The sequence below is a fragment of the Gobio gobio genome (genome assembly GCF_949357685.1).
Source record: "Gobio gobio genome assembly, chromosome: 19".
In the NCBI taxonomy this organism is placed as follows: Eukaryota; Metazoa; Chordata; class Actinopteri; order Cypriniformes; family Gobionidae; genus Gobio; species Gobio gobio.
In genome coordinates this window covers 27,944,516-27,968,456 of record NC_137112.1, presented here as the reverse complement: position 1 = coordinate 27,968,456, position 23,941 = coordinate 27,944,516, and the positions used below count along the sequence as shown (strand labels likewise).

The following is a 23,941-nucleotide window of genomic DNA, read 5'->3' as shown; positions in this document are numbered from 1 at the left end:
AAAAATAATAAAAAAAACAGCTGTGACACTGTTTTGTCAGCTTGTGTGATGGTGAAATAATCTAGTTCTTTGTTACTCTCTGGCTGGCTTGACTCTACTTTGCTTCCGCCTTCTATCTTTATCTCTTCTAAGCCATAGTTCTCTGCAAAAGTAAGTAAAACTCTCCTGGTAACAGTGTACAGTTGAGTTGGATAATAGCTCAGTGAACCCAATGTACTTCCCTACAGAGATTATCTTTGTTAGTGAGCACTGGGTCCTTGCAGACCATGGAGACAGCGAGAGGCTGCAAAACACTACAAATGAGCGAGTTGCTGGGTCTGGTCACATACAGCCAAGATAGTCAAGACAACTCTATTCCCAAGCGAATTTTTTGATGCAGCATCTGTGTTTGTTGTAAAAGATAGTCCCGCTGTATTAAATGAGATGTTTAGACGTATACATGGCGTCAGTGAAGATCATGTCATAATAATGGGCATTTGTCATTAGATCTGTATGGCTGTGTTTTACACATATGCAGCCACATGCACTCCCTATATTTGAATAATAACAGATGCCTTGAAAAGCCTTTAGAAAGATGCATATTGATACGACTACTTGCTACTTGGTTCTCTTTGCTTTATCAATTTCTTGTTGAATGTTTTTTTTATTTATTATTAGTCAGGAGAGCGCTCACAGTTATTTAGAAAAACAGAAACAAAAAATGTTAAATGTCCGAAACTTGACTAGCTGTAAAATATATATTTTAGTATATGACTAACTGAATTCCAATACATTTCTGCTGTCTGTCCACAGTCGTTTGCTTTGATGCTAAAATCAACTTTGATGACAACGCTGAGTTCAGACAGAAAGCCGTGTTCGCCATGGACGACACCGCGGAGAGCGACCCCACGGAGACCGAGCGGCCAAATATGAACTCAAGTACATCGGACTGGATGGAAACATAGCCTGTTTTGGTTTGTTTTAGTGTTTCATATATGCGTTAGCTTGTTATTATAAAATGATAAACATCATACCAGATGCACTTCTTCAAAACATCGAAATTTCAAAGGTTTTCGAAACCTGTTCCACATCACGCTCATGTCTCAAGGGATATTTCAAATCCAGCTTCAGAAATGCTCTTCTTAGTAGATTCAAACGCGTTTATTTTAGTCTTGAGAACAGGATTTTGTGAAAAGTGTTACCAAATGGGCGCCGATCCAGTCGTCATCTCCAGCAGCTCTCTAACAGCTCCAGAAGGACCTGCCTGAACCGATGGGCTCTAATTAGCAGGAATCTTCCGGAAAACGACTCAACCAAGATGATTGTTAGTCTACACATTTAAGTGGTCCCTCATTATAAATCACACCGCTCTCACAGTAAAGCACCAAGAAAGAGCTGTATAGACAAGACGAGCGCAGAAGTGACTCTAACTGACCTTGTCGTGTAGACACAAACGCACTCACGCACAATTTACTCTGTTAGTTCGCACCTTAAAAGCTTTGTAAACCAGCAAAGCGACAGCTGTTCAGCTGAATTTCACTTTATTGAGTCTAGTGTCAGAGCCCGTGCCAGCACGTTAGCTCAGCACTAAAGAACAGAATAAGGGGAGATGTGTGAAGCCAGGAGAGGTGAGATGAGCAGGAAATGGCTGAATCAGTTGGCTGCCGTACAACTCAAAGCACGACGAGATGGGGCTCACCAGGCCGGCTAACACCGATACTACAACCTCCAGCTCATGACACCCCGTATACTTTTAGTCAAACACAATTTGCTCTCCTTGGAAAGCAGTGGGCAGCAGATTTAGAGCCTGAGTTGTTTTCAATGGGGTTGGGATCTGAAATTACTTTTTGTTTTTTTGCTTTTGCCTGTGCTTTTCTTTGTAAATGTGCTGTATGGCTAAGGCTGTAGTATGTATATGACATGAGTCCATGATTTGGAACCAACTTAAAGCCATTAGCTTTACAAAAAAAAATGTAAGTACTATAATTATTTACTCACATTCCAGACCTGTGTGACTTTCTTCTTCCATGGAACATTATTTGTTGAATATTATCAAATTATACTGCGAATTATTATAGTGAACATTCTTTTCAATATAATGGTCATTTTAGGGCTGTGAACGGTCCATTTGACTCCATTCAGTAGTTTTGTATGAAGAACTTTTTTAAGCTTTTTAAGCTTTTTAAGCTTTTCGTTACTAAAATTTCGACAGAGGGAGTTGGCAATGTCTGAATCATAAACAAATCATTTGAGGCTGATCTTTTCAATTAAGCAACTGATCCAATTCATGAAACTGGTCCTTGTGATTCTTTCACAAAGCTCACTTATCCAATTAATAGAACTCACTGAATGCATTGGTTATCAGTGTAAGGACTAGTTCAATTTCCATCTATTCAACACTCAAATGTATCGCATAGCTTCAGACTTGGAATATATTGTGTAAGTTTGTGCATTTACAGAATGTGCTTTTTGAAGCATGAAAGCTCCAGTCCCCGTTCATTGTAATTGCGTACAAAAGAGCGACTGCCGCATTATTTAAGAATTTCTCCTTTTGTGTTCCACTGAAGATAGAAAGTCGTACAGATTTGGAACGACATGAGGGTGAGTAAATGATGACAAAATTATGATTTTAATGAAAAATGATCTATATCCACAGTTAATGGTGCTGGTCTTGCTATGGCAACATGTGACATCATCGACTTACATGGTGGAAAGCCTGCTAACTTCCTGGACCTGGGTGGAGGTGTAAAGGAGAATCAGGTGTATGCAGCCTTCAAGCTTCTCACTGCCGATCCCAAGGTATGAATGATTTAACAGTTATGTTGATCCAAACCAAAATTGAAATACCCCATACAAGGTTAATATAGAGGTGTTTTGAGAGTTTGATAAGGGAAAAAAAAAATTTAAGTTGCTCTCCTTTAACTTCATTACAGTTCTCAATTTAGTTTTACTTTTCCACTCTTTGAAGTTTTCTCCATCTGAGGTTTTTGTTGACTCCTAAGGCACCACAAAAGACTGTGGGCTTGCGGCCGAACCCAGTTATTTTAACCATCATTACAAGCTTGTGCCCTGATCAATATCTTTGCTACAGTCACACTTTTCAGCTCTGGAATTGTAAACACACCAAGACACACACACCTCAGAACTCATCTTTTCACCAATCCTTTTCTCCCCCCGACACACACTTGCTGTCCTCCTCCTGTTGATTACTCGCTCTGGAGCGCAAGATCTTTTTGCTTGCAGCTTTTATGAGCTGTGGAGTTGTTTTTCAGATAATGATCCTTTTGCAAAAGCAGACCGGAATTCCTGGCACGATGCTTATAATTTGCTTATATTTGTTGTAAGCACACTTGTCAATATGCACCTGATTTGGTTTCAACTCAGTGTGTTTGTATTCGGGATGCACACTGATATCTTCACAACAGAACTCTGTTTACAATAATGGGAAACATGGAATTCATCTAGTATCATTCTCACTGTGCATCTGTAAACAGAAGTTCTGGATTTTAATAGCACACCTTGCTTTTTGAATATTGCAGCCCAAAGCAGCAACACTACGTACACGCAGAAAATGATTTTATCTAAAGATTGCATCACTTCATATTCATATTGTTCTCCTCAGATAGAAGATGCACTTTTTTGTTTTTCTATGAATTTATCTGCAAAGAAAACAAAGAAGAAAACCATGAGAAACAGTGGTCGATTTTTTTTTTTTCCCGTCTCTCCTGCCCTCCTGTCATCAATGGGGTACCTGAAATTTTCTGAGCTCTATTGGGGTAGAGTAGCGGCCCTCCCCTGCAGTCACACAGTTCCCATTCTGAAGCCTCTGTGTACCGTGATTTGCATTTCACAGAAGCGTTCAGAGCCACCCAGGCTCTGTGGAAGGAATATTAATGGGAATGGTAATTATCGGATCCTCTGGCGGGATGAAATACGCAGTTGCCTTCTATCTTCCTTCGGAAATGTTTGGTTTGTTTTGGGACTGTTTTCCCTTGCTTCCTTTAATCAATTGTTAAATTGATGATAATGATTTGGTGTTTGGAATTAACCCATCCCCACCTGTCCAAAAAAAACTAGAAAAATTGACTAAAATTTGTTTTAATTATAATGGCCCTAAAACCGAGACCTGAGGTACGCAACTCTTCTAGTATAGGATTGTATTAACTAAAAAAAATTTCTGGGGTTCAATACAAATTAAGCTTAGCTGTCAGCAGGTGTTTATAACCGTATTGTTCCGAATATAAGATCAACCTGAATATGATACTTTTTTTCAAGATGTACCTTTTGGAAAAAGTATTTTTGAAGACCAAATCTTGTCTTAAAAAAAAAAACTTTATTTAAAATTTTTCATATTGCATATTTTTTTATATTTTTATATCAATGTTTCAACAACAATCACATTCAGAAATAAACACTTTATGGCATAGCTACCATAAAAATAACCTTAAGTTCTTATTCAGTAGATTTCTCTCTGACTGATTTCTCAACATTTTTATGTACAGTGACAGATGCTGGCATGTCAAAAAGGTGTTTGATCTGCATTACCTATCTGATCCAGGGGGGATACGTTTTTTTCCTTAGGCCGATGTCATAGTGCTGAAAAGACAGCAGTTTCTTCCTGAAGTCGGAGGGCAAATGCTAATCTATTATGCCGCATCAAAGCGGCCGCTTCGAGGATATTGACAGGCAAGTGCATCAGTACTGTACATAGCCGGAATAAAAATGATTGGCCTCCTCTGGTGGGTAAGTTCAGCTCTTTGGCGATATCCAGTGTCTTCAGCTGGATGACGGCTCTGGTTATGTGCAGCCCCTCATTTCTCTTTCGGCTATACGTACATCGGCTATACACTGGCCTGTCAGTTTCTATGAAGCGGCCGCTTTTAGGACCGTTGTAAGCTTTTCTTTGACTTTTTTAAGACTGTCTTTTTGGGCTTGCCATCTTCTAACATTACACTCTGACACACCGTATTTCTTGGCTGCTTAATGAGAGTTGTTTGATGACTCGTATTTACACGTATTTGGCGCTCCCTTTTGTTGCAGGTTTATTATTGACACATACAAGTTTAGACCCCGAATATAAGGTGACCCTATTTTTTCAGATGTATTTCCAAGAAAAAAAAAACATTCTTATATTCGGAACAATACAGTACTACAGAAAATACATTTGAATTGTCTATTGGAAGCAACCAGGCCAGGCAATACACATAAAAATACACTGATTATAGCCACAAGACTTAAATATTATATGTGTTAACATGAGGCAACTGGGAAAGAATTACCTACTAATCTGTGCAAAGGTATAGCTGACTTTAAACTATGTTGCCATGGCCTATAAAGCCGCCATTAAAAGGAAAACTTTTGTTCAATATTTGTTTGAAAATTGTAACTTTTTTAAACACTCTAGACCAAGACAGTTTTCACTTTTGAGCTAATGGATGTGTGAAATTATGTCCGAGGTAATCGACATTATGCGGAAAAAATGTTGTCGGTTGAACTTAACTTGTATTCTAGAATGAGTACAGCTAGAATTGCAGTGTTGTACAATTGAAATTGAAGCCTGGATGGTTTAAGCTGATGTACTGTCATTCTGTGTAACCCTTTCTTTAGAGTCTGCATGGAGGCAAATGCATTGCTTCTATGCACTCCTTTGATAAACAAGATTGATTTTATTCTTATTCACTAAAGCTACCTTCCCTGGCAAGAGTAGAGAGACTTTTTTCCTGCCTCTTTATTTATCTATATAATAGGTAGGTCGATAAATTAAGGCAGTGCCATGGAAGTGTGTGTGTGTGTGCAGAGTGGACACATTTTGTAACACTTGGATTACATAAATCATTCTTCGTTAATAAACATTGTTCAGGCTTTATATTTATGCCACTGAAATGTGGAAAAAGTGAGATGGAGAACTCTTTACTTTTGAACCTTGTCAACACGCACCATACACGGCACATTGCAAAGTTTTATCATAGATCATGAATAAAACATTTCACATTTGCCACGGTTTTAGAAAAAGCCGAAAGCACCTGCTAGTCGAATCCAAATGGCAACGGCTAAACAACGCCATTATCCCACTCCCTCCCTCCGAAGTTAGATGTGGGAGACGTGGATGGATAGATGTTTTTGCTCATGGCTATTTGGTCCCTATTCAGTGTAGTTTGGAGTGGGAGTGAATTAGGGCTGTGGCGTGTCAGACGTGCTCCCAGGCACTGGTTGTTTGATGAAGGTGCTTGGCTGGGTAATTGTGACCGGTGGGGATTTCACCTGCCCTGGGTAGAGAAGGCTGCAGCACTGGGTTTTGTGATGTGTATTTGAGGTTAACTATGAGCCAGCGCTGGAGCTTGATTCTGTTTGCTGGCTGCTGCGAGGTAAATCTGAAACAAATGTTGTTGTGTGTCAGTTCTGTTGGTTGACACACTGTGTACATGAATGTTGGAGGTCTCGTACAGCACATTAATATCTTATCTTGGAGCTATAGCTAAAACAAGTCTATCCTGGAGATGACACAATTTGCTCACGGCATTATTGGATTGAATATCCCTCTTTTACACCGAAATGGTGCTGGTGCTCGACCGGGGAATCTGCCAAGAGTCCACCCTGAAAGCAAGACAGTGACATAATTCATTGCAGCATAAAGTGACAAACAAACCTTTTTTTAAGGAGTTTGAAAGTTTTCAAAACATTTTAACATCAAAAATAGTTTAATTCAGCATATGCTACTACATCAAAACAAATCAAATGCATGCTGTTAATATTTATGATATTTGTAAATTATAAAATTTTATTTTAGACGGGCCTGGAAAATAATGTTGAGTTTTGAGAATCTACACTTTATATACACAGTATGACAAATTATATATAGTACTGTGAATCGATTAAAAAAAAACTAAAACTAATTAATTGCATTTTTCTGTAATTAATCATGATTAATCACAATTAATAAAACGTGCGCGCGCTACTGAACTAGGGAGCAGATTGAGACACAGACAGGACATTGACATACAGCGCATTCTCTTGTGTTTTGTCACGCTTAGATTGTTTAAAAACATTTACAAGAGCATGATCATATAATGTAACGCTGGGGAAAAATGGATATAAAAATGGACGCTGCGTAAAATTTTTGAATGCGTTAAACTGAAAAAATTAACGCGTTCATTTTCCCAGCACTAATATAAATGTAATGTAGTAAAGTGGCCAGAGCTTTACATGGTTTGAGAATGTACCTGTATGGTTATATAAATAATTAATATAAATACATACAAGTCTAAATAAAATTAATATCAAGTAATTCACAAGTGATATTGTATATACTACCATTCAGAGGTTTGGGTCTGTATGGTTTATTTAATGTTTAAAGTAAAATGTAATTTGTTCCTGTGATGGCACACTGAATTTGTCAGTCTTCAGTGTCACATGATCTTTTATAAATCATTTTAATATGCTGATTTGCTGCTCAATAAACATTTCCTATTAGTATCAATGTTGAAAACAGCTGAGTTGCTTACTATTTTTGGGAAAACCATAATACATGATGAATGTGTGATGAATAGAATGTTCAAAAGAACCGTTTTTGTTTAAAATATTTTGTAACATTACCAATGTCTTTTTTACTGTCACTTTTGATCAATTTAATGCAGTATTAATTTCTTTAAAAAAATATTTTTAACCCCAAAGTTTTGAACAATAGTGTTTTTTATATTTAATTTTCATATTTAAAATTCATATTTATCTGTAATTGTAAATGGATGCAAACTTTTTTTTCTCAAAATCTGTCTCTTCAATTCGTGCCAGGGTTCCCAAGCAGTTTGGAAAAATATATAAAAGTATGGAATTTTGGTAATTTCCAGGCCTGGATAAGTATAAAAAGAAATAGAGTAATCTGTTCTTTTAAACTTTCTATTCATTGAATAATCCTGGAAGAATGTTTCTACAAATATATGAAACAGCACAACTGTTATATGCACAACTGGCAATGTTTTCAACATTGATAATAATAAGAAAATTCAGCCTTGTCATCACAGGTAAAATTACATTTTAAAATGTATATTAGAAAACCGTTATTTTAAATTGTAATAATAGTTCACAATATTACAGTTTTACTTTATTATCATTAAAGTTAATGTTAATAATAGCCATAGCAATTCGTTATTTTTAATACAGCAACATGAAAAACAGAAAATTCACAACAGAACTGACCTCAGGTCACCTGAGATTTACTGGGACCAGAAACATCCACATGTACTACCTCAATTGGAAGATCTTATCAATCTCTTAACCGATCATGGGCTATAATAAATAAATAATGTTGCTAAAACAAGCATTGCAGTTTTAATAAAATGCTGTGCATTGATATTGTCTTAATTGATTTGTACAGTAGCTACAATTTTCTTTCAACATAAAAGCATAAATAGTCAGAGATTCTGACTCAGAATGTAACATGCAGTACATGGATTTTAAAACCATATGTCCAATGTCAAATATGGTCTGAAAACTCTACAGAGAAGTCTGGAAAAATATTAAATTTTGAAATGGAAAATATCTGGGAACCCTTAGGTGTTCATGTATAATGTTGCATCTCTTTGAATCTGAATTTGATGCTTTTGATTGTTTGTGAACAGCTACCTGCTCTGTTTCCAGAATCACCCATATCTTATTCAACATCCCAGTAGCTGAGCTGAGAAATCCTATTGGCTCGTTCTGTCCTGCTTCACGGTCAGGGACTCTCACAGGAGCATGGGGAACAGCATGCTAGTATGAGAGTAAAACAGGATGGAAAGATGCAGTAGGGTAATGAAAAAGTGAGGGAAAGGTGAACGCCGGGGGATGAGAAGCCCTCTTTCTGCTCTCCTCATTACTGTCCGTGCCTCTGTCTGCTCAACATTAAGCACGACTCTGTCCTTTTATATATGAGTACAAACACACAAATATTCTCTCGCTCCCACTTTGCACATACTCCATCATTTGTATCCTTTGGGGCCTCCATGTACTTGTCATCTCCATTGTGCTGGTGATGTTAGTGTATAATGATCAGCCGTCCCTTCTCGGCTGTCTGGGGCCTGGGGGAATCACATTTCCCATTTGTTCCGAACACAGGCAATAAGAGCCAGCCCAATCTCCCAGCCCCAACATGGCCACCTTAGTAATGGAGCTCATTTCCCCTGCGTCTGGCTGTCTGGCCCCGGACCGTGTTCAGCGGAGCCCCGCATCGGCAGATCCTCGGCCCCTGCTCTCAGACCATTAATGCTGACTGATAGGACGATGTCTCGCTGGCAGGAGACACATTTATTTTGTGTCCAGGCCGCTGAAGCTCAAGGAACAGCAGAGAATACATAAGCAAACAATAACTAATCTTTACACACCGGCTGAATGGCGTCCGCAGTTCTGCATCACTTTGAGCCATTCGGCTTCCCGTCCGAACACGTGGAGGATGTTTTCTATTATGTGATTAGCTTACTCGCTAGCAATCAGTCTACCTGGTTAGGTCGTCCCGCAAAACAAGTTAGCTCCTAAATGGTCGGGAGTTTTGGGGGATTTCTCGCTTTTTTAATAATGTCAACACTTGTTTCAAAACTTTCTTTCCCACCCATGAGTATGATGGATGATGCTTTACAAAAACCAATAAAACGCAGCGCTGTTCTTTCTGATGTGCTAGCAAGCGAGCAGCAAAGAAGCTACTTTCAGTATTACCTTGCGTGCATGAAGTCTCTGGAGTATGCTTGTTTTGTTTTGAAAATGTTCTTCACGCAAGGCATTTCTCAAAAAAAAGGGTTTGAGAGCTTGTTATGCAAATTTTTGGAGGGAAAAATGTGCTTGGAAATGCAAATCCTGCATTTTTGTTTTTCCGAATGAGGCAATATCTATTGGATTTTCAGTAAGATCTCTTGGAAGTAGAAGAATAGTTTTTCTTTTTTGAGTCCAGGTAATTATTTAATCTCCACAGCAGAACTTTTTGCAGATTTAGAGGGGATGCAAACTGTAAAATGACTCATGGCTTAATTAGTCGGTTTAGCTCTAGGGTCTAATTTTTTCTTTTCTTTTTTTTTTTTGCACTGCAGTGGTCTGAGTCTTAGGGCTAAAGATTAAAGTGATTTATTGTGAAGAAGAAATGTGTTGAGATCACAACCTCCCTGTTAAGTCCACCTTCTGCTATATTGAACTAGTGATGAGATGAGAATAAACTGTAATTTGCAGTCATTGGCCAATTACAACCAGAAACTGCATAGTGCAAAGTCGAAATGTGAATGTGACCTTTCTGACACAATACATAGCACTTTGCAATGCTAAATTTAAAGCTGAGGTATATAATTTATGTGCCACAAACAGCTCTAGATAGAACTGAAAAACGAATGACTGTTTCAAACATAGTTTCAAACACTCCATCAGGTTGTCTCGTTCCGAAAATCTTGCCATTGGTTGAGCCAAGTGGGGTCTCACATTGCAGTTCCATTTGGTGCTGTTGGTGGAACAGAACTTAAGGGAAGTTTTGTTATTCAGTACTAAATTTGGGTTACATAAACAGTAAAAAGTTAAGGTTCCTGGCATTTTTATACTGCTTAATTCACCTCAATTATTATATTATATTATATTATATTATATTATATTATATTATATTATATTATATTATATTATATATTATATTATATTATATTATATTATATTATATTATATTATATTATATTATATTATATTATATTATATTATATTATATTAATGATATTATATTATATTATATTATATTATATTATATTATATTATATTAATTATATTATATTATATTATATTATATTATATTATATTATATTATATTATATTATATTATATTATATATTATATTATATTATATTAATTATATTATATTAATTATATTATATTAATTATATTATATTATATTATATTATATTAATTATATTATATTAATTATATTATATATAATATTATATATAATATTATATATTATATTAAATTATATTAAATTATATTAAATTATATTAAATTATATTAAATTATATTAAATATCTTAATTATCTTAATTATCTTAATTATCTTAATTATCTTAATTATCTTAATTATCTTAATTATCTTAATTATATTTAATTATCTTAAATATATTAATTATATTTAATTATATTAATTATATTTAATTATATTTAATTATATTAAATTAATTATATTATATTAGTTATGTTATGTATGTTATGTGTTATGTTATGTTATATGTCATGTTTTATGTTGTGTTTTATGTTATGTTATATGTTATGTTATATGTTATGTTATGTTATATGTTATGTTGTTTTATGTTATGTTGTTTTATGTTGTGTTTTATGTTATGTTTTATGTTATATGTTATGTTATGTTATGTTATATGTTATGTTATATTATATATTATCTAGTTTAGTTTAGTTTACCAATCAATCTTTAATCTCGTTAAAAATATGACATAAAAAATTTCCAGATTACCTTAACCCAGGGGTAGGCAAGTTTGGTCCTAGAGAGCCGCTGTCCTGCAGAGTTTGACTCCAACCCTGAAAAACCCTCACCTGCCTGTAGCTTTAGTAATCCTGAAGACACTGATGAGCTGGTTCAGGTGTGTTTAATTAGGGTTGGAGATAAACTCTGCAGGACAGCGGCTCTCTAGGACTGAACTTGCCTGCCCCTGCCTTAACCCCTCACTAGCTATGTTTCCATCCACCTATTTGTATGCTCATTTTGGGATATTGCATAAAAAAAAATGGCAAGATGTGCATAAATTCTAATAATGTGCATAAAAAAAACGTATGCGCTCAACTGGGTCGGATCAATTTTTATTTGATGAGAAAGCGTGCTCATAAACTACAATGGAAACTCCTTGATGCGCATTAAAAAAAGACGTGATTGCGCGATTGGATGGCATAACTGGACTAACCAGCGGACCGATCTCGTTGCACAGCATCCAAAATACTGTTTAGTCGTTCTGAAACGCCTGAGCAAAGTCTGTCGTCAAAGTGGTTCGGTATAATTCCCTCCCAGAACTGTGTACACGACTGCATTCCCAAACAGCAGGCATCCGCCTCAGAAAGCACGATATCTTTATTGCCTTTCGTCTGCGCGGTCTGAGGATTAATATATTATATACAAAAATTATTATATACAGTGGCTTCTCTACTGAATCAACTTGATATTTATCACCAGTTGATCGGGAAGTGACGATTTTGTTCTCTTCGACTCACTGGATACTGCGAAATTCCAATTTTGCGCACAAGTTAAATTCGCAACTTTGGATGGAAACATGGCTACTGAAATGTCCATGTTCCAAATACATCATCCAGTGCTCTTTGATCTCTATTAGATCTAGCGGCGTCAGATATGCCTTTTAGTTAGAAAGCCTGATTTATAACAAGAGATGAATACATAAATGACCCCCATGCAGAATATGTGTGTTGTGTAGTCAGTGTCTAATAAAAGAGGCTGTTCTGCATAAATGTTAGCTTTTGATATTACTTTATTAAACATGGCCTGTGATCTTTTTCTCAGAAACCTCATAGAGGACTATATATCCAATTAGTGTGAAAGTCTCCGTTTGTCGGGTTTTCATTGACTAATGCAAGACCTCAATGGAAGAGGCGGCTTTCCACGGATGCATTTGAATGCATTTGATGATTTGCTTACAATGTATCATGTATTTTCTTTTTCTTTTGTCAGAAAGGTTGCTGTCTACCTCAATCCAACCTTTTACTTTGATCAGTGTGAGATCTGTTCAATAGTACAGCCACTCTTGCAGAGTCATTGTCATTTTTGTTAAAGTTTAATAATGTGTCCATAGTGCAGCGAACAATTTTCACTTACATTTAGACGTGGTTCTTTTGCTCTCTTGGCAACTTTCCTGATTTTGAGAGAAGAGATACAACATGATGAAGACGTGCTAACAGGATCAGGAGCTGGACTCAAACTTGCATTGTCTGCACTTGTATTTGACAAAATGTGGCTTATTTAATGATCTCCCCGTCATTGACCTTATATAATACTCAACAGAAGCACAAACATGGACCACTTTCCTGGTGTCCACATACTCTCTCCATGCATGAGAGTTTGTCATAACATTGAGGATAAATATACTGCAAGCGTTTGACCGGCAGGCAGTGCTGTGAAATACAAATAGTCATCCTGTCCATTTATGCACTGAGAAAAGACCATTCAACCATACACTGAGCTCTTTTCAGTCACAAACTTGAATTTCTGTGTAGATTGTATAGAGGTTATTTTTTGGTGCTCAATTATTAATAATGGTTCTTATTATCATCAATAATTTTAAGAATAGAAAGTTTAGAGAACAGCATTTATTTAAAATATAATATTTTGTAACATTATAAATGTCTTTACTATCACTTTTGGTTAATTTAATGCATTCTTGCTGAATGGTTTCCACAAAAATAATTAAAAAAAAATTGGGGGAAAAATACATTATTTGTTTACTACAAATCCATTATCATATTTAATGATATCGCTTGACACTTACTGATATAAATATAATAATGAAACTTTATTTGCATATGTAAATGTACTTGTAGTATACTTCAAATCAAATACATTTGGGTATATTTATTTTTCACTAGGGTGCATTGATCAAAAATACAGTAAAGACAGTAATATATGTATTATTAAAACAGATGGTATTATTGGACACGCCTGCTTAATATTTTTTTAGAAACAATGATACACTACCATTTAAAAGTTAAGTAACTTTTCTTTTTCTTTTAAAGAAATGAATACTTTTATTCAGAAAGGGTGCATTAAATTGATCAAAAGTGACCTATTTCAAGTACATGATTTTCTTTATCATAGAATCTTGAGAAAAACATATTAAACAACAAAAATTGTTTTCGACATTGATAATAATAAGAAATGTTTCTTGAGCAGCAAATCAGCATATTGGAATGACTTCCGAAGGATCATATGACACTAAAGACTAATGATGCTGAAAATTCAGCTTTGCCATCACAAAATAAATGACAGTTAAATATAATGCATATCAGAAAAAAAAATCTTATATAAATTTTTGCTGTGGTATCAAAAATTGGTACAGAGAATTGTGAAACTCCACTTGTATTGGTATCAACTACTAAAGCTTTTGGCATTGTTTCAACTCTGCTCATGTATAAAGACACTTGTAGGACCTGTCCCAGACATAACTTGTTATCTGTATTCTAAACTTTTGAAATAATGAAGAATGCTGGGTTTATCTTACTTGACCATCCCCATGAAATTTTCATTAGATAACCTTACTATCACTCCGTCCTCATAGATTACACTTTATTCATTAAGTGCAATTCTGGTGTTTTATACCCTTGTCTAATTTGGTTTAGGTATTGATCGCGGTGTATGAAGTTTTTCCTTTGGGTCTCTTTATTTTTTCCCTTCCGACACAAATCTTGGCCCGATAAGGTCTGTTGTTGTATTCCTGAGTGTATCGCTGTCCAATACACATGCTAAATCTGATCTGGTCGTACACAAGCACGTACAATGCACAGGAGGGTGCAAAGTGAAATGTTGATCTGATACTTCCCTGCTATCTCCTCCGAATTATTCCTGCGATCATTACACTCGTGGCTCAAAGGAAGCCTGCAATACCTGAGCTCTTCGTTATCTGTCCCTGTCTCTTCCTCTCTCTCTCCTAAGTTAGATCGTGTTTTAAGGCACTGTATCGATGTGCAACCTGGAGCTCCTCTCGATAATTAGCTCCTCTTTCCTTTATCTTTACTTCATTTATCAATGGCTGCCAGATAATGGCGTTCAAGGGCCCGAGAGAGCATTGCGAAGAGGATGAAGAAGTCGAAAGAAAAAAAAGAGTTAATAATGACTTTAGTTAAGGCAGAGATGGGTTTTATGAATGATGAAATATCCTAGTCTTGGTTAGTCACTTACTATCATCGTCCTCCTCAGCTTACCTTAGCTGTGTGTGTGAGGTCCTCATAAACCCAACCAAATATCCCCACAAAGATAGTAATACCAGTCATTTTTATTCTGTAATCATACATTTTAATTGCTCTGAACTTGAAATATTTGAGTTAGCTAATTCATACATTTAACTTAAAAATATCAAGTAATCTCAAATGTTTAGTAGTGGAAACTTGACTACCTTTAACTAGCTAATTCAATAAATGCCACCTTGCTAATCGTTACACAATATTTTTGTAACATTAGCAAATGAGGACCGCAATATAAAACATTTATCATATATCTGTTCTCAAACCATTGACTCTTCACCATGATGGCAACCCTACAAAAATAACCTAACAGAAACTCTTCTAAACTAGCATAACAAAACAATAAACACTACAAAATCTCCCACTTATATAATATACACATAATATAACACTTAATTTTGGCATTTACTGTCTCTGCGTGTCATGGCAAAGCATGCTTGGAAATAGAAATCCCAGCCCAGTTTCGGTTACATTTAAGTTGGTCTAAATGAAAAGAAAACAAGTTAATAAAACTCAAAACAATGAAACAATTCAGATTACCTAAAATGTGTCAGATTTGAGAACTCAAAAGAAAAAGGAAGTTCTAAATACTGGTTAATTTGAGTTGGCTCTACTCATGTTTTTTAAAGTTTTCTGTGATGGGTATGTTTAGGGTTAGGGTAGAATCAAGCGGCAACCTCCCCCAGTTTCTCTTGAAGCCAATACGGAAGTGACTTCCAGGCTCCAGAAGGGAGCAGAATCTCATTGAGCTCCATGTTAAAATGCCCAACTTTACAGCAGAAAAAAAAAACATGTTTACAGCCTTGTTTTGTTCTATACGGCTAATTTTGCCCTTCTTGACAACTGTGAGGGGGGTGAATTTTTTTCAAAAAAACTCATTTGTTTACATTATATAAAGCCTATATAAAGATCTGCATAATTAAGGGCGTGGCCACTTTGAGTGACAGGTGGTTTGCCGTTTTGTCTGCTGTCTGTTAGTCATCACGTCACCTCAGCTCCAGCCACGTCCCGCCTCTTTGCCCATTTTCAGTTATCCGGGAGTGACGTGTGATGACGCGCTGCCAAGATGGTAACGGCCGACTTTGAGGCTTCAAAACTGCTCTTCAGAAACCTATGGGTGACGTCATGGACACTACGTCCATATTTTTTTACAGTCTATGGGTAAAATATACAGTTTATACGGTTCAAAAAATAATGTCTATAAAGTCCTCATAAAACATGAAAACCCAACGTGTGTGCGTGTGTGTATGACTGCAGATACCTAAGAGAGGTACAAGATGTTCATCTAATGATGTTAGACATGTTCCTTTAGCTCATGTCCGTCACGCACACACACACACACACACAAGACGATGTCTGTGAGGTGCGCAGCTGTAGGGAGCGTTGTTGGGCTTTCGGGCACTTGTCACTGTTCTTTTTCGATGTCAAAGAACTGATAGAGGCCTGATGAAGCAGATGAGTCCTCGCCTGGAGCTCTTCCAGGAACACACACACCCAATCACTCACACAATGTCGGGGACAGATGGCGATGGCAGAACAACACTCGCTCACATACACACATCTGTAACAATAGAAACATAAATTCTCATATGCACATCTCTTGAAAATTTGCACCTCCATTACTTCCTTAACCAAGAGGGTGGCATGAATTACAGGGAAGCGCGTGCAGTCCGCAAATTGAAAAATGCATGAAAAAGTCTGTATTACCGCTGAGACTAAGAAACCATCTGTCCTCTGGTTTCTTGAATGACGTTGAAATTACGTTGTGAGAACGGTCACAAATTCGGTTACGTTCATTACATGCTGTTTTCCACTTCGTTTAAAGAGATTGCCGTAGCATTTAAACTCAGCGTGCCATCCGAAAAACATTCCCTTTGGGGGTGTCGTGGCACCGTAGCCAGCAGTCAAGTTTTTTCTTCTTATCTTGAAGGTTAATTTTGAAAGGGATTGAATTGTCCTGAGTGCCCCCTGCCTCTGATGAGTTGTCCGATTGATCTATCCGCAGGGACACTTTCCGTTCGTGTCCGACTCAGGCCCAGCAATTGTATTCGACACAATCATGAAAGAAGAGACATTTCAATAGCGCCATATCGGGTCAGACGAACCTACACACCCTGCCTACCAATCATTGGTATATATGCTTTGCATATTTATTTATATTTCCAGCCATGGATTTTCACCCGGCGTGAACCTTGCCTCTGTCCTTCTTCAGAAAGTAGCGGATGATTGAAAACTCTCTCGTCTGCTGTTCTTCATCTGGAGAAGATCGATAAAGGAGCCGAGATAGGAGCCACACTAATTGAGTCGTTCTTTTACTGTTATTGCGTAGAGAACCGTTTTGTCATGTCAACGGTTGTCCCAGATACAGCAGTGCGCTCTTTTTTTCCATCCCTTTCTACCATCTCATCTCTCTCTCTCTCTCTCTCAGAGTCTGTCTCATCTTCCGCTCTCCCTCACAGGGACCAAAGGGAGTTAAGTCCATAATGAAGTGAGTCTGTCGAGGCCCAGCACTTCTCGCTCTCACCAGCAAAACTGCAGACCATTTCTTCTCAGTAGGCCTGAGTTCTTTTTTTCCATACCACTCAGAAACGATACCATTAAAAATTGAAAAGCATGCATGTGTGGTGAGCTGAAAGTTTCATATTTTCTGGAGAAAGTTTTTAGTTCATATCCAGATGTTCCACAAGGGATGATCATATTTTGACTCCAAAGCACTGCTGGTGAAGAAGTAAAGAAAACCTTTCTTAGTTTTGCAACTTCCCAATTTTCTTGTCTTTTCCTCTCTTTTTTTTATGAGACATATCGATCAGATATTGTAACAACCATATTAAATAAGTATATGTATATGATTACTTACAAATTGTAATCAGTTACCGATTGCAAATTACATGACAGGAATTGTAGTTAGTAACGTAATCCATTAGATTACATATTTAAGGTAATATAATCTGACTACTTTTGGATTACTATTTGATTACTTTTGACCTAACGTGTTTATCACATTGATTTGAGTAGAATAATCTTGTAACATATTGATATACAAATACAAAGAGAAAGAAAATACAACAACATGAAGTGCATTAAATATTACATTAGAGCATTTCCCAGACTGGGGTTCATGATGGAACTGCAGGGGTTTGTGAGTTTAATGAAAAGCTGTTAAGTAATTAAATCATTTGTTTTGTTTTTTATTCTCTCTGAAACCAAGTGATTATTCAAATAATAATAATTGATTAGAGGCACTGTTGCAATGTTGAGAAAACACTTGTTAAAACTGAAATGATTTCTGTAAACCCAGTGATCAATTGCTGGTTCTCAGTTTTCAGGGATAGTCACATGACCAGTGGCTGGTCCGTGTGTGCAATTCCACAAACCTGAAGAGCTTCTGAACGTATACAAGCAGTATAAAATCTAACAAAGTAGCAGTAAGGAGAATCAATGAATTATGAATATTTGACTGCCATGGTTATAATAACATGTAATCATGTAGTCAATAAAAAAGTAACCGTAGTCTGAATATGAGTATTTTAAAACATAATGTTATCTAATTACAAGTACTTAATTTTTGGAATCTGATTATGTAATCCATTTTACATGTAGTCAGTTACTTCCCAGCTCTCTATATAAACTACCATTCAAAAGTTTGGGTTCAGTAATACTTTTATTCAATAAGGATGCATTAAAATGTAACATTTGTAACATTTATAATGTTACAAAATATGTTTTCTTTTAAATAAATGCTGTGCTTTTGAACTTTCAATTCAACTGAAGAACCCTAGGGGTAAAACGGCACAACTGTTTTCAACATTGATAATAATAAAAAATAAAACTCTTGAATCTTGAATCTTGAATTAATAAGAGATGTTTCTTGAGCAGCAAATCATCATATTAGAATGATTTCTGAAGGATCATGTGATGCTGAAAATTCATCTTTGCCATTACAGGAATACATTTTAAAGTATATTAAAATAGAAAGCAGTTATTTTGAATTGAAAAAAAAAATGTTAACTGTATTTTTGATTAAATAAATGCAGACACGGTGAGCATAAGAGCCGACTTTCAAAAACATTGCAAAATCTTACTGACCCCAATCATTTGTAGACAAGAAGCAATTGATGAATTGTTTTGTTTTTAATTATTTTCATTTTAAAGATTTATTTTGTCAGTTCACTAATCCTCTGTGGACTTTTATTGAATTTTGCTGTGATAAAACCCAACTCAGTGTGTCATAATTCAATTATGTGACATTTTCTCTCACTTCAAATGTCTTTCTATTAGTAACTCTGTCTTAGACCGTCTCATGCCTCATAAAGAATTCTGAGCTTCAGTTTTATCATTGTGTCCCTTACTGAGGGTTAACCGACCTTCAAGCACTGCCTGCATTACATAATCAACATGAATATTTGCGCCTTTAGTGCTGAGGTAACAATGCGTTTATATAAAGCAATACATTAAATGTCATTCTATGTTCTCAGAAGTGTTATGGCCATTCAGACTGAATTTTAAAAACTACCTTCTGTAATTCATAATTAAATTCCATGATTACTGTATGAGTAAATTAATGAATAATATATTTTAGTTTAAAATGCAGTGTTAATCACACGTTTAAATTTGGTCACTGCAACTAAGTACTGTTAATAACCAATTTTACTTAATAAACCTCCAATCCTCAAGTCATCTTTGGATGAGAGTCTGCTGCAGAGATTGGTAGGAGACAGTCATTTTGCACTGGTTTTTGCATCTACTCAAAAAATCCAGTTATGAAGGTAGTTTACATCGCCATTATTATTCTATGTAATGGATTATTTAACATCTGCACCACCTCTTTCATTTGGATGGAAATACATTTAGTTTACACTCGATCTGATGATTTTCTGATTGAGGCGTTTTAATTCTGAGTGAGCTGTCAGTCAGATTATTAGGCAGCTTGTGAACGCGTAGCTACTGATTCCTACTAATAAGTGAATTATACACTCACAGACTGTGCAGTGCATTGATTGGTTTTTCATTTTGCTCATTAGTGTGGATCGTGTCCAATCCTTCCCTGCTAACATAACAATAACAATGGATGGAGTTTGGATCCTGGGGTGCGTAAAGATGAGATCCAATTTGTCCAATTTTCATTCCACCAGCTTGCATTGCACCTCCGTCATTATATGAACACCTACGGTTGACAATTTCGAGCATGATACCCCAGACTATTTAGTTGGCGAATATTGCCTCAATTGCTAAATGGAACATTAGGAAGGTTATGATGTGCATTCCTCCTGAAGTAGCTCACCATTTCAAAGAGTTTCCAGTTAATCCTTGTAAATTCATTGCTGTCTATTTAGCTCCCCCTTGATTGAGTTCAGTGCAAGGCTAGTATTGCAGTCCAATGCATGGAGGTCGACAGTATGAGACCCCTTAGATATTTTCGATCGCTTCCTTTATAGTGCCAAACTCATTCTGATTAGTGTGATAAATAAAGGCTTCATCATGACTGTTTTTAGCTGGGAACAGTGGATCACAAACTTTTTCAAGTGGATGCCCACAGCTATAAAACAAACATTGCGGACACCCAATATCTGGGAAAAACTAGCTTGTGAGACAAAATTATTAACATTTAAGTCAGTTTAAAGCAGTATCATTTCAGTATTTACTACAGTCATGGCGTAGGCAGAAAGTGGATGATGAGTGGGCCTCTAATAGTGTGGGTAGGCCGGAATAATTTGCATCACGCCTTAATTTGGAGGGGAAAAAAATGACTGAAAATTCTATTGAAACTTTGCAGCACAGCTAAAAGTATTCCTCATATGTTGGACCTTTTGTCTATTGTCTTTATATATAGTCTACTTCAACATGTTGATGCCTTCTCAAGCCCCCGTACGAGTTGTGTTTGTGATGTTTGAGTGTTTGCAAAGTTGCTTTATTTTTGAAATCCGGCTAGTGGCTACTAGTGTCGCAAAAACGAAATACTTCACCTGTAAGCACGAAGCTCCATGCGATCAAGTGTGAGTGGCTGCAATGTGAAAAAAGGAAAACAAAAACAAAGCAGGAGGGAGAGTTCCAACCCGAGACCTGATAACAACTATATCACGAAGAGAAATCACAATTGCTATTGCTAATACAGTATAATGCAAATACAAATATTGCATAGCCATGCCATGGCTCGCCCGACTAAAAGTCTACCCATAGCTTAACTTGTATGGTTGATGTCTATTCTAAACAAGTCGGAGTTGGCTGGGTTTTGAATTGAAGATGTTGAAAATATTATCATAATCCTAATTATCTGTTAGTTCACAGTTGACAGGGTGAGCAAGCGGGCCCACCCGTAGCTACGTTAGTGTACTACAGTAAGCTAACTTTAAAGTTATTCATTATAAAGGAATGTTTTTTTTGTTTTTTTGTGTGTTTTGGTCCCCCTGGGGAAAACGCCTACTCTGTGTCTGTGTCTGTCTTGTCCTTGTGGGGATGTTTTTTGGTCCCCATGAGGAAAACGGCTTATAAATCAGACAAAATTATGTTTTTTGACAATGTAAAAATGCAGAAAGCTTTCTGTTATAGGTAGGTTTATGTGATAGGTAGGTTTTAATCATTGTTGGGCAAGCTACTTGGAAAATGTAGTGAGCTAAGCTAGCAGTTATTCTACATTACACTCTACTATACAAAGGCTTCAATGTAGCAAGCTAAGCTACAGCAACAAGACAAAAGTAGTTTACTCCATCTAAGCTATTTTTTTATTTTTTTGGACCAACTTCATTCCAATCAATGCAGTGATCAATAAAAGTCAACAGGTAGGCAGACATAGTTTTTCAGTTAAAGTTTTTGATCAACAACTGTCCCAAACCAATTAAAAAAACAACAACATTTGATCCACATAACACAACCAGGTGTCAGGAGTGTGTACATGTTTATCTGTATGTGTATGTATGCGTATACACATAGGTTTGCATGTTTATGCAAAATTTAGACTTGGGCACATTGGCAAGACAAACTAAGTTAATTTAAAACTCAACTCAGCTCAAAGTACAGTAGCAAAAGAATTAAGACCTGCCCCAAACAGTACCAACATGTCACAAAAATATATTTATAATGAGTGAGTGAGTGAGCCATGTGACACAATAGAGGCTTTTAAAAATTTGAGTCGAGATCACCGTTTCTCTTTTGTGACTGTGCAGACAATGCACGTACAACAGCGCATGCCATGCGCGAGTGAATTGAGCACTTGAAAACAAAAGTGCACTAAATAGTGCGCATGCGCCAAACCCGTCTTTCCGCGCTCACGGCCAAAGGAATACTTTCAAAGACACTATTGCAATAGCTTGGGTAGATTGCAGGGTTTATAGAGCATTTTCTCCATATTTTGTTTTTTTTTAGCTGAGTTCAGTTTTCTGTGTTCATCAGAATCTCGTTATTTTTGTTGATTTTATTTATTATGGTCTTAGATCACTTAGTAAAGGCAACTTCAACCAACGCCCTACAGTTGGCCATTGTTGCATCATCATGAGCATGTCCAATCCATCCTGCCTCCAACTGTTCATCCACTTCCACTGTACCACCTTAGGGCATGAACACTCATGGTTTATCACTTGTTCAGAAGCAATGAAGCAGATGTTTGCATTCCTTGTTGCCACAGTCACCCCAAAGCCTTCAGCATGAGGGTTGCATTGATGAATATGTTCAGGAGATCTCTCTCTTTGCTGGTGGCTACAGTCAATGGCATTATGGCTGTTCAGTCGTGCTTTATGAAGCAGAAAGTTGACTGATGCCTTCAATCCTCCATTATCTACTGATACAACTTCAGATTTAAGCTAATGGCCCACTGCTGTGCTCTAGCCAAAAGCGTTAGCTTGCGTCACAGGCTGCGTGTGTATTCACAAGCAACCATTGCATACTGAAAATGAACCCAGTAAGCCTTATATCTGAACTTTCGCCAGTAGAGGCTTTCCATTGCCAGCTACGACCTACTAAAGTGTGTGATATGCCTTTAAGTTAGATGTGAGTCATGCACTGCAGTGGAATGTAAATTTCACCTCAGTAATTTAATAATCATTTAGTTGTTTATTTGTGAGACCACTGAAGCAGAGATGATTCGAGAATGGAGAGCGGAACCGTTTTAATCTATTCAGATTAAAGCCGTCCCACCACAGCACATCATCCCACGCTATATGTATCACATATGCATAATACTAACTATTGCCTTCTGCAGTAGTTCTGTTTCTCACTTCAGGACTGAGGTTTTACATTGGTCATCACAAATTGTCATCATGTTTTGCAGATGAGGGTGGGTTATGGAACCTTCTAGTCCATATTGATATCTGCCTAATTTGTAGGGTCGGGTATCTTTAAATTCTGCAAGTCGATTTGATTATCAATTCAGTTTGAATTTGAGTTTCTCTAGCATTTTTTTTTTTTTTGCTAATTCAGAGACATTTAATTTGATTCACATTTGATGTTAAGTTTGGTAACTTTTTAAAATGCATTTAGATTATTCTTTTTGTCAAGTGACATTAATTTGAACCAAAATAACTTGGCCTTTAACATCAAAACCTTAGTATTAGTTCAAAAATGTACATTCTGTAATTTTCTTACTCCTAAAACCTCATTGGTTCTCATGCGTCAAGCAAGCACGGTTGAGCTTCAGTGTTTAGCATGTTTGATGTGCTCTATGTGTGTGTGTTGATCATGTGCATGGATAAATGCCTAAATTAAATGTATACACAATACAAAGCAATCGTGTCTCTTCAGAACACTATGATTAAACCGATCAATTCATATGCATTACTTTTTGTACATTTTTAAGGATGGAAGTTTTGGTTGTGTAGACTTCATTGGATGGACAAATGTTTTTTAAATATCTTCATTTGTTTTCTGAGGATGAACTAGAGTCTTATTGGTTTGGAATGTCATGAGGGTAATCGATGGCGCAATTTTTATCCTTTTAAACTGAACGATCCAAAATCACTTATGCAGATTTATTTTGCTATCTTAACTATACACAATTATATGATACGTTTCAACCC

At 36.4% G+C, this 23,941-nt stretch overlaps 1 protein-coding gene across 1 annotated transcript in view; it reads left to right on the top strand.

The window, feature by feature from the left end:
* Positions 1–23,941, top strand: part of suclg2 (succinate-CoA ligase GDP-forming subunit beta) — a 153,892-nt gene that overhangs the window by 83,461 nt on the left and 46,490 nt on the right. The window contains 3 exon segments of the mRNA XM_079845137.1: positions 793–897; positions 900–953; positions 2,636–2,778. Of these exon segments, the coding sequence (XP_079701263.1) occupies positions 793–897; positions 900–953; positions 2,636–2,778 (302 nt within the window).